General features: G+C 40.7%; 1 protein-coding gene across 1 annotated transcript in view; it reads right to left on the bottom strand.

Moving 5' to 3' along the window:
- The window catches only part of LOC137972387 (excitatory amino acid transporter 1-like), a 32,274-nt gene extending 27,904 nt beyond the window's left edge, over nt 1-4,370 (bottom strand). Inside the window, exon 1 of the mRNA XM_068819080.1 lies at nt 3,759-4,370. Coding sequence (XP_068675181.1) covers nt 3,759-4,243 — 485 coding nt within the window. The 5' untranslated portion in view covers nt 4,244-4,370. The remainder of the gene's footprint in view (nt 1-3,758) is intronic.
- Nucleotides 4,371-12,500: the final 8,130 nt, after the last annotated feature.

The raw sequence follows: 12,500 nt of genomic DNA, 5'->3' as shown, positions 1-12,500 counted from the left end.
GTTGTAGGCCTCTCGTAAGCCTCTCACAGGGGGCCAAAATCGTTCCATGTAAATCTGTGCATACTCTTTTATTACTTTAGCTTTAATAGTATACATGTAGTTACCTCAAGTTTAGTACATTATACTAAATAAAATGAATTTTTGTCTTAAGATTTTTGGAAATCTGGGTGGGTGGGGGGTTAAAAAACATGCCCATCCATCAGGAGGGTGCAAATTTTTTCTGGAATAACCCAATAACAAGAAGCAGAGGATTTTCATGCATCACAAAGCATGCATACACTGTAACTCCAGCCTATTCAAGAAAAATCTATAATTTATTTTGTTTCTCAATTGACAGACGAGAGCAAACAGTTTTTTTGCGTACATTAATTTCTCAATAATGCAGCCTATATCAGAGGGAAATACCGGTAGTCCACAGCAGTGTTTTAAAGTTCAATTCTGAGCTGCATGAAAAGTTTAGGCTACTTCAAGCAAAATTGAACAACAGCCTGAAATTCATCACGGACCATTTAAGAACACAGTGTAAAATAATTTAGCAGCACTGTACAGATCTCAGAATATTGTAAGAGAAATAAGTACTTGGATTTTTCTAAACTTGATCACTACTTGAGCAGAATGGCTTTTTGTGATCAGTGATCTTTCCTAAAAGCAAGTACTATTGGGGTACAATAATATATTAATGGTGACCTTTTACCATTCAATCAATCTCTATCAAAGAGGGGAATGTTGGAGCTGCCATTGGTTGGTGGGCATTTTCTAAGCATGGTATACATGTAAGCAAATTTTGACGAGGATGTTAATAACTTTCTGGTTGATTTCTGCATAATTTCTTGAAGCCATTTTTTCATACTTGTGTCCTCTGTGACAAATTCAACTGTGTACTTGGGACAAGATTTGAATGGCGTTTCTAAAACAACGGCAAGGGTGAGGGTAAGGGTAAGGATACGAATACACGTAAGTATCCTAAACATGCATAAAAGCTAACCTTAGGCCTAATTAGACCTAAACAAAAGTTTAAGGTTAGCTTTTATGCATTTTTAGGATACTTTCTGTATTCGTACCCTGACCCTTGGTCTTACCCTTACCCTCGTTTTAGAAACGCCGAGATTTGAAACAGTTCCTGTTTTCGAAGTTACTTTCTTGCTGTTTCATGTGAAGAGTTTGCCGTTGCTGTAAGCCCATTTCTTTTGAGTCATCATCTGATGTTCCCAGTAAGTTAATTGTTTCGGATCAGATCGATCCTCATTTCCTGAAAGGATGAGTTGCTTTTCTGTTTTTCTTTCAAGAAATGTTTGGCCTTACAGTAAAAATCATCTTCTACATACATTGTAACAATTTCTTTGAGTCTTTTCAATTCCTGTATTTCTCAATAGAAATCGATTTCATTTACGCAATTGCATTGGTGTGACTAGGGAGTTCAAGTTCAGGTGAGCAAACAGAAAAGACTTGAGAAGTATGAAATGTCTGTGAGAAGTGATGTGGAGGGGGTGGGTAGAAGGGATATTCAAGTAGGGGGGCTACCTGGAAGGTAAGGGGGGATAGATCTGTGAAGGACAGATAAGGTAGGATAGAGTTAATGGGGAAGATCAGGGAGGGGTAGGCAAAGTAGAATGGAGAAAGGGAATTTCTTGTTCCTTTTTAGACCCCCTAAAAAACCAAGCCCCTGTTTTTTTAACTACCATAGTTATTCAGTTATAAGGCGCACAGTTTTTTCAAGAAAAATCTGTCTTTGGGTGGCAAGTTAGTGCTAAAATTGGGGTGCGTCTTATAGCCAAGTATTTTCGTGCAACAAAATCTTAAGATCACAATTTAAACAACACAAGAAAAGGACACCAGTTGTCTATTAAAAAAGAATAGTTCTTTTAGAGACCTTTAGGACACTAAACAACTTCAAGAGAAAAGCAAACACACAGAAATTTGAATACGTCCTTAAGAGCACGTGCTCAGTAACGTGATACCCGTGACAACAATACAATGGTTCGAACCTTGTTTCGAATATTCCAAGAATCGTGTTTGCCGCTTGCATGAAAAGTTTCTTCTCTGAACAAACACTGCGGAGATAAAACATACCTTCTTCGTTCATCCAGGCTTTCTTGTGCACTGAAATTTGCATCCTTGGTGGCGTGTTGATATTCAGCTGTCGAACACCTTTGAATGACTTTCCGTTGGAGTTTTTGCGTTGTTGGCTTTTGCTTGAAGTCTGAAGTCTGAACTCTGACTATTTATTAAGTCGAAAGGTTCAAATAAACGTGTATGCATTGTATGTTTATCATTTCAGGTGTGAACTTTTAGCTTTTGTTTTTACGTATATCATTAAATGCGTGCCTTTTTCACTCTGTTTACGTTAACAAAAATAGTTTGCATGCCAATTATGTAAGGATAATTGTTCTCAAATTCATCACATCCTTTTGATAACTCTCAATTTTTGGTGCATCTTATAACCAAGTATTTTCGCACAATTTTCAGTTTGAGAACTTAGCTTGATTAGATTGCTAAGTTTGGGGTGCGTCTTATAACCGAGTGCGACTTATAACCGAATAACTACGGTACCCCCCCCCCCAAAAAAAAAAGAAAATACCATTTTTTTGACAGTTGATAAAAAATCTAGTTTAAAAAAATTACCTAGTTTACAAAAAGTTACGTAGTTAAAAAAAGAGATGACTGAAACAAAAAATTAACTGCAACATATATAACAACAGTTTTCTTAAGGCGGCATCCTTTGAAGAACAAGGAATAGCCATTCATATTCAAATTAGTGGCTTTCCGTGCAGGTAACCTGATCCAAGATTACGCACCTGTCAATGTTAAGCCCCAGGTGGGGGTCGGGGGGAGGGTTGGGTATGGGGTGGAGATTTTGACATTGTCTGAAAAAGAAAAAATGAGTCAAATTCCCCACCCCCCGCAACAACATAATTGGCCAAAAGTATCAAAAGACCCCACCCTGGGGCAAGTAAAGGTGGCCAAAATAATACCCTTTAGACCTTGCAGCACACAATAAGAGTGCAATGTATGTACCACTCACCTTTCGTTCAGCCATCTCTCACAAATGTGGGAAGTTAATTTGAATGCCTTATGGGTATTTTCCAAGATGGCGGAGTTATCTCCAAGCAACCTCATTCCCAGCCCTGGGAACAAGGGTGATTTCCGTCATTATCCAAGATGGTGACCCTGTCAAATTCCCCTCAAATTCCCCACTCTGGGGTAGACCTCACAGTCAAAGCCCTGTGGGTAGCCCAACCCTGCCCCCCCCCCCCCTCCCCGGGGCTTAACATTGATGGGTTCATTACCTTGAGAAATCATTTGTTTACAGTAGTGTGCACCTTGTTACGAAACGGATGACAAGGTTCCAAGCGAAAGTTGACACTTCTGCGTTTTGACTTATTAATGCAGGAGAAAGGAGCCACATAAATACAAACCATGCATAACAAAATTAACTTATTTTAAGCTTCTCGAGAAAACTTGGTGGCACAAAAATAACAGTTGGGGGTGCGCCAATCAGCTGATAAGAACAAAACAACATAGACATGTGCTTTCTAGAAGCATCAGCAATAAAGTTTAGGTATCTAAAAATAATCAATATTAGTTCTTAGATCGTAGAGACAAAATCGTTTGAGTAAACAGTGACGATCAGAGGAAACGATGTTTAATTTACGAGTACTCAAAGGAAACAAACTGAGTATGATATAAATAACAGAAAATCAGCAAGCTTAAATAATGTTTCGATCGCTGTAACATACTGTAACCTGAAAGAGACTCACCTAACGAGATCCAAAAAGGCATCCAACGTTCTGTAAGGCTTCACATCTTTATTCACTTTGTCTGAGGTAGAACTTCCTGGTCGGATGCTTACTACAAGAACGATTCCAAGAATTACGGCCAAAATGGTGGTAAAAAGGTAATAAACAAGCGCTCGCCTTCCAACGCGACCGGTAGCTTTAGCATCCAAGGCCGCTAAAGCGCAAATAAGACTTGCGACGATCAGTGGAAGAATCAGCATCTTGAGCATATTCATGAACAGTTCACCCGGGAAACCTATCAAAATCAAGATGGTCCTCTTGTCTTCAAGATCTTCGATTTTATTGACTGGACCGTTAACAAGAGCCCCGATCACAAAGCCGATAACAACGCCGATCACTATCAAAACGAGGAGTAAATCGGTTCGAACTCTGCGACAAAAAGCTCCGCAACAACGGCCGCATTTGCTGTTAGACGACAAACCACCACGACCTGATCCTCCTCCCATTTTTCTTTACGATCAATCAACTTTCTTTAAGGATCGTTCTCAAGGAAAGCGATGGGTTACCCACAACCAACGCAACTCGACGAACAAGCGCACAATGTTTCAGTACTCAGCAGGGCTCTTATATATCAGCTTCTGCGCGCGCGTCAGCACGTTTGGTGGGCTCTCATTGGGCAGAACTGATCCACTTTGATCCACTCCTTTCTTTTGTTGACATTTTCGCATGGCTTCGCAAACGAACCAAACAGACTGAAACGTACTCTTGGTGATCATTGCTATGGACAAGTATGGACAAGGAGTCAACTTGTGAAACCCCATTAGATACGGATAGCAAGAAGACCATATCGTTTTAATATTCATCTTTGATCTGAAATATCTGTGGACAGATCGCGTATTTTCCCACCTCTAGCAAAATATCAATCTAAAACGTAATAATCCTCTTTTGCGTATCGATAAACAGAACGAAAAATTCGGCGATTGTAAAAGTCAAGATTGTAAAGATTCAAGCACACGGTCAAAAAACCCTCTCCGCCAGTTTCATGTCTCGAGGAAGTAGAGACTGTCCAAAGGTCATGAAAGGTGTTTCGATCGTTAATTAGAGCAACTGAAAACGTCCAACTTGTCAATGACTTGTCTCGCAACATTGCTGCGAAACATTGTAGTCGAAAATCGATGTTGCGCGTTTTAATTACATCCCACGCACAACCTGTCTCGCAACAAAAAAATGTGTTGATTTTGTTGTAGAAAGTAGAACGGACCTCTGCTTTCTTCAACACGCTGCAGCAACCTGTGCGTGGGACATCGCTTTTCGACTAGTTCCGCATCAATGTTGCGAGACAAGTTGGACGTTTTTGTTGTTCGTATTACCGTAGCTTCATCTAGAAACTTCTTTTTGAATTAATTATTTTTTGCCTTTATAATTCCGTTAAGAACGTCGAAAAATTGCTGAGTCGTTATCAGACGAACACTGGCCTTCATTGGAAAGATAACAAGACGCCTGGAAGCGTTTATGCGGGATGGGTCGATGTAAGCATTAAAAGTTTTGCAATTTTGTAGCGATAATCAGTGTGTTTACACCAGCCAAAAAGCTTGCGTCAGGAAGGCTCCTGCTTGCATTTAAGTCTCGCAGACATTTTCGAAAGCCCGCAAATTTCTTTGCCCGTCACTGTAAGTTTTGGAGAACAAGACGCCTACATGGGCGTATCCGTGGAATGCGCAAACAGTTAACACAAATTGTCCAGTTACAGTCAACTTCAAGTACAGGTAAACTTCGGAAAATGGCGAGAGATTACCAGAAAGATAAATCTGTAATATAAAAACTCGTTATTAATGTTACTAACAACGAAGCCCTATTAGCAGGTTATCAGGATACGGGATTTTTTATTTATTTATTTTTTGGAAGGAAACTTTATTCAAATCTTGCAGTTTTACCTCCATTCATCCGAAAATTACAAGATCAGCCTTAAATCATCCGAAAAACTTATCACAAATCACAGTTCAACAACTTATCATCCTGGGCCAGTTGTTCAAAAGCCAAGTTTTAAAACGAGTTTTATTCTCTACTCCCAAATGCTGTTGAAGGCTGATATTCGGTAAAACTTTGCATTAGAAGAAGTCAATCTTGAAAGACAAAAATAAGCAAAGGAAACTGTCACCAAAGAGTCGAAACATAAAACAAATGTTTACGCTAATCCTGGATTAAAGTAATCGGCTTTCGAACATCCGGGCCCTGCATTCGAAGTCCGGTTCCGTGATCCCGGTTTAGTTCCTTGCAAACTGTTTAAATCTGCCGTGGCGAAGACAAGAAGACAACATCTGTACTCTATTTCTCTCAATGCTCAAAAATCTAAAAATTCCGTAATTGCGTGTTCTATAGTCCAGTCCAAAATTCTAATTTTACAATTCCATAATCTTGATTTCAGTATTAGAGTAACTTGGTACCACTGAAACGTTCCACAATAACTTGAAATCTCGTTAAGAAAAAAGCTTAAATCCAGTAGTCCAGTCCTGGTTGAGATCGCCAAAACTCTCTCTATCATCGATTCAAAACTCAACAAAAGCTACAAGTAGTAAATAGTTCTCCGAAACTACAAAAGTTCGTCATGATTCTTCACTTGAGCTGGCTTCAAGGCTGACATATTGATCAGTTACAACTTCTTTTTCACCACAAGCTTAAGCGTGCACTCTGAGCTGCGGCCCCGGGGCTGCGGCCAGCTTTCCAAGACCAAAGTTTCTAAAGTTAATCCCCGTTTCCAGCGGGGCTAGTATCTGGATGGGGGACGTAAAAATATGCGACTTACTGTCAGGAACATACGACCAAAAATTCTATTTTAACGCTCAAAAATGCGAACTAAGCAAGGTACAGATTTTGCTAGCCTGCTTTATGCAAAACAAATAGTGACGCAAAAGTATATTTATAAATATAAATATGTGTTTTTTAAGGAGAGCAGAAGGAACTTCTAGGAAGTGTCGATCGAGAATAAAACAATTTGCCATCAGCGAAAATCATTTCGGGAGATTTTTGTTACGTTCAATCAGAGTTCAATATTTCTATCGTACTTTTGGTCGTACAAGTAAAATCGCAAAATCGAAAGTATCATCGATTTTAGCGGCCGCCTGTGATCAAGTTACCTTGCGTGTTTAATACTGACAACTCACGAAACAAAGGATGCACCTGTGACAAAATTACGGCAAGACACCGGGTTTTTGTTCAATCACATCACAACTGCGTAGATACTTGGGCATGTAGGACAGCAAGCGCCTCAAGCCGGTTTATTTTGCTTACGATATGCATGCAAACTCCGCTCCGGCATAACAATACGTTAACATACTTGGTGGTACTGACCTCCTAAAAACTTTTTAAAGAAAAAATACACTGGGCACCTGCCGGATACGAAAACCCAAAACCCTTCGGGAATGAGGGAACGTATTCTCCAAACCCTATGCAAGTGCCACTACCCCATGATCCACTTCTGCCAATTTCGCTGGCTACAACTGTCAGAAATAGCATATACATATGGTGCGATACCTTAATTTTATGTCCAATTTATACAAGAAAGCGGTACAAAATGATTCTTCCCAAATATATTACTACTTTTAAATGCATCGTCGAGTTGATTTGATTTGCGTTGTTTTGTTGATTTCAGTTAACAGTGTCCCCAATTAGTGCTCCAGCGCTAAAAGACTTGACACTTAAATGAACTTTCCTTTCCTTTCCTTTCCTTATCGAGCGCACCCCACTAATCACTTATTATTGATAGTTTATATCCTGATTATGTAGTGTCAGTATGATATTACAAACAGCGAACATAACACTAACAGCAATGATCGATAAAAAAGTATCATATGTAATGAACGGTAATATCTTCGATAGAATTCAACGCTTTTATCTGAGTGAGGAGTTTGACTCGATTGATGAATTTAATGAGTATCGTGCTGTATGAAGACAAGTGTTTCCTGACCGATTGAACCGACTCTTCTTTTGATCACTTAACAAGCTACTGATCTTGTTGGTTCAATTGGTGAATCGATTGGTAAACTCATTGCTTCGAATCTATTGGCAAACTCGTTAGGTTCCCAGCACACTCTATGTAAGTATTCACGGTTCAATACCACCAGAGATCAGGGCTAATTAATCCAAGAACTCAATTTCCGTTCATTATTTGAAATTGACAAGTAAACAAACTGGTTCGATTTTATTGAACTTCTTTCTCCACATTTCATCATTCCGGGATTCCGGGAGGGTTCACTTTACGTGTCTACCCTGATCTTGCACGTTATTCCAAGATGGCCTGGAGCCAACGAAATCGCACAGTAGAAAAACAGAGCGATTTTTGACTACGATGAAACGGAATTCGCCCCAAACCTTGAGACGCCGACGGCAACAGGAAGTCGGAACTGATTTCCCTTTTAACTTGTTTTCACACAACCACGTTTATATTGCTAAGTATCTTTTCTCCATTAGAGATGATTAGTTTAAAAATCTGGAAGACAATTTCCTGGCATGCAACATGTTCTTGCCGTTCGTGTCTTGAAGACGTCGCTTGTTAATAACGCTGCTCGTCAAAATTCATCTTGGACGAATTTTCAGCAAGCAATTTGCGTCGCGTCTGCTTTGTTCGTCTTGCAAGAAATCACAAATTAGCATTAGATGGGAATAAGAGATAATGCGTCAAGACAAAATAGCTTATTCTGAGTGTTTTAACCAAGACGCATTGAATTGCATAATGAATTTGCATAATGCCTCTGGCGTCCCTCTAAGACTAAGACTAAGACTAAGTATAGAGATGAAGGGGGTAGTTTCTAAAGAAAATGTGGTGCTTCGTCCGTGGGGAAGTAGTATACAAAAATTTGGTTTTATCAACGGAGTTGATAATGTAAATTGGCCACCGTACAGAGATTCTAAAAGCGTTTCGAGCGTTAGCCCTTCGTCAAAGGCGAAGGATTCGCTCATAATCGTCCTAGGAATGCGGAACATCTTTTTTTCGATCCCAGCAGAGTAAAAAAACTCAAAAAATGTTTCATGAGCGCTTTATTCCAAGTATTTTTCTTTCATTACTGAGCATGTTGCAAGTAATTTTCGTTGGATGCCCCTGTACGACTCCAAAAGAAAGCGAGCAACAAGCTTGCCACGCCCTATTTCTGATTGACCGAAAAATGGCGCGTGCGCATGCGTTGCGCGATCAAAGTTTAGTTCTTCAACATCAAGGCCATAAAAGACAAAAAAAAAGGCGCAGAACCCAAAGCTCTTAAAAATCCTTCTCAGCACTTATACATAGACTTTATGTTGCCATCCTGTACAGGCTTATTGCAAACTCACAAGATGACCTAAATGTCTGACCTTGATGGATTGTTATTGCACAGATCCTGGGTTCAAGTCCCGTTTAAGGTAATTCCCCTTAAAAATGATATACTATCCAGATTTCTGTCAATCTTGGGACAATTGATATTCATGCACAGGACATTTAAAAAATGCAGTAAAGAGATGGGGTCACCGTGCTTGTTTTCGCGCTGCATGCCCTTTATTTTAAGTGCTTCTTACCGAATTACGCGAGGAGCGTTCGAAACTTGATCACACGGAAAAATTGTAGTTATATAGCAAGAGTTACTGAATATTACTAAAAACTTGAGACTACTTGTTTGTCCGGGCTAAAATCTTCCAGTAAAGTCATCTCAAATTGCTCAATCTTGCCAAAAAAAAGTAAGCAAATTGGACCGCTACATAGTCACCTCACACACAGTGTCTGGCTGCAAATGCAGTTTTCAAGTCATTTATATGTAAATGCTACAACTTCTACTATCCAAAAAATCCGCCACTTTATCAATGTGCGCGAGCTAATGCGCGCGCCAATGACGCAAGAAATTATACGCAGTAGGGTTGCGCAATGCAAAACCAGGACTTACCTTAAGCCTGAATTTATAAGTCTTATTAATATTAGTCTTAATAATCATCATCACCATCACCATCATCGAAAGTGGTACAGTTACGAACCGGAGAAGGTGACTGACAATGAAAAGGTCGAGATATTATGTGATTTTAACATCCACTCAAACAGGTAGAGTGATTGTTGTTGTAGATAAGGAGGCCGGGATATGCCAATTCATTGATGCAGCTATCCCCAGTGACCACAACTTCGGAAAGAAAGGAATACGGACAACATCATGTGACAACTTTTCAGAGCTAGGAGTTGAGGTTGGTAGATTATGAACCAGCAACAGCTATTCTAATTGTGATCGGGAACTATGTACAGGCTTGGATCACACAACGATGTTTACTGCATGCTAGCTGTCTTTGGAACCCTGAAGGAGATGCAGGCTGTTATGAATCGGTCTAGGGGCAGAGGAGGTAACTTCTGATCCAATGAGGATCGAATCATGACTTCTCGAGGAAGAGGTGCCGACAGTGGTCGCAGGCCAAGAAATTATGGACGAGCACATCAATGTGATCTTGTAATCCCTCTTGCAGGCAGGCACTACAGTGATTCTCAGCTTTGCGGGCAAGCATGCTAACGTGGATGATCATAGGGTTTGACGCATGAGGTGCAGAAAAAACTTTGACCAAGGCTAGCAAGGAGTCCACAACAACAGTCTTCCTGTAAAAGGCCCTACTGCAAATCACTTTGTCATGCGTGGTTGGCATGGACAATGATGATCCGAAAGTGAAGGGCCTGTTTCCATCGAACGATGCTAATGGAGACAATGGTCCGCTTAACTTGTAGGCTTTTAGACTGAGAGCAGAGACCAGCTGATGGAATTTGTCATGGCCACAGGGTCTCGGAGCCTGCCAGACGTCCTTTGGGAGATCCCTGGCAGCGTCGTGTTGTCTCGTGGGATCTGTCCATGGTTAGTGCACACAAGAGTCGTTGCCTACTTGTCAGACTTCACAAGCAATAGCGATTCACGTGCACAGCACAGATGGTCATCGTCCTCGGGGACCTGCTGGATTGACCGATTCATGACTCAAAGAAGGATAGATGACTGAGTGCTTTGTGCACTTGGAAGAATAACAACCTGAATAAGTCTTTATCTTGAACTGCTCGTTGGCATCGGTCAGATTCCCAAGCGATTGCTCTGTGTGTCGACAGTTGGTGAGCCATTCTCCAGCCTAGAGTTCCTACCCATTGTATACACGTTGACCACATAATTGGAGGCGGGGGACATGTAAGCCCATTCACTGTTGTTGGTGCCGTCGCCGTTCGTCGGATAATCCAGGATACCACGTATTCCCTGCACCAGAGCGTCTGTAAGGCTTGGCTGTTGAATGAAAGCACCCACTTGATCAACCTCACTTCCAGGGTCCCTCTTTTCTGTCTCCACATTGTCGTTGATAATTAGACCCTGGTTCAGCCTGGTCACGTGCCCCCCAAAATCTTGGAGGATGTTTAAATATGTATTGGAGAGGGGTGGCAGTGTTGGCCTTGTAACTGTTATTGCGAGAACAAATGGAGGAAAGGAATCAGCACGCATTTTATTTGTGGCAAGACTACCATCGACAAAACGTTTCACGGCAAGGTATTTTATGTACTACACATGGAATTTCGGCGTCAAAGGCAAAAGGTTGTTGTCAAGTGGATCGAACACAATAGAAAATACCAATATACTCGCGTTGTTCAAATTTTCTCTTTGATTTTCGTTTTCCTTTCGAAAGTTAAACTAAGTGATTCTTAAGTCGCAAGAGTGTGTAATGATCAACAGTAGTATTTGCAAGAATATGCGTACTGCGTTGGGTCTGGAAGCCATGATGGATTAAACTGTTAGTGTTTACTTTGCGTCTGTGTTTTATCTGCTTGCATCGACCTAAAATAACGAGATTATTCCATGGCGTCAGAAGTAAACCACGCACCGTAAACTCCGCCATTCTGATCGTGACATTTTGTACCGAATACGAGCGGCAATTTCAAGTAATCGACTTAGGAGATCGGCGCACATGTCACAAGAAAATGTACCTACAACAATTCAAGAGGTAAACTCAGAAGAAATGGCTATGCACTTTGGCCTCCCACATCCGGAACCACTCGATTTAAGTGGGATGGGATGCACAAGGTGATGACACAAAGATTGTCAAGATATTACAGAAATTTGAAGAACACTGTGAACCAAAAAAGAATGTTAGTTACGAAAGATACAAGTTCTTTTCAAGGGCTTAAGAGAGCGGCGAAACTATAGACCAATATGCGACTGTACTAGAAAATTGAGTGAAACCTGTGAATTTGGAACACTATAAAGGAACTCTCTTATCAAAGATCGAATTGTGCTTGGGGTAAATAATTGCAAGACGAGGGAAAGATTGCTCAGAGTACGAGAACTGACCCTTAAAACAGCTCTAGACGTGGTTAGATCAGGGTAAATGACAGAAAATCAACTTTAAGAACTGGAAAGTGACTCATCAGTACATGGTATTGGCAAGGAGAAGAGCAAATCAGTCCTCAAGAAGCAGCTCTCAGACAAGGAGGAAAAACCACTTCCAAACAAGATTTTTAATTGCAGGGATTGCGGAACAAGACATGGTGCGAGAGAATGCCCCGCGTATGGAAAAACGTGCCATTGCCAGAGACAGCATCATCAAAGCATGTGCAGGTTACGAAAGAAAGTTATGGGCTTGAAGGAGAAACCAAAGAACACCACTGCAACACAAACCTGTTTGTTGGAGCCATCACCACCAAGGTTGAAGTTCAAAATTATGAATGTTTTGTGATGTTGCCAATGTAACGACATGTTACACGACTTAAGCTAGACACAGCATCACAAGTCAACTTATTAC

Source organism: Montipora foliosa, chromosome 10 (assembly GCF_036669935.1).
Source record: "Montipora foliosa isolate CH-2021 chromosome 10, ASM3666993v2, whole genome shotgun sequence".
Lineage (NCBI taxonomy): Eukaryota > Metazoa > Cnidaria > Anthozoa > Scleractinia > Acroporidae > Montipora > Montipora foliosa.
The sequence above is the reverse complement of the archived record's forward strand: the minus strand, read 5'-3'. Positions and strand labels throughout refer to the sequence as shown.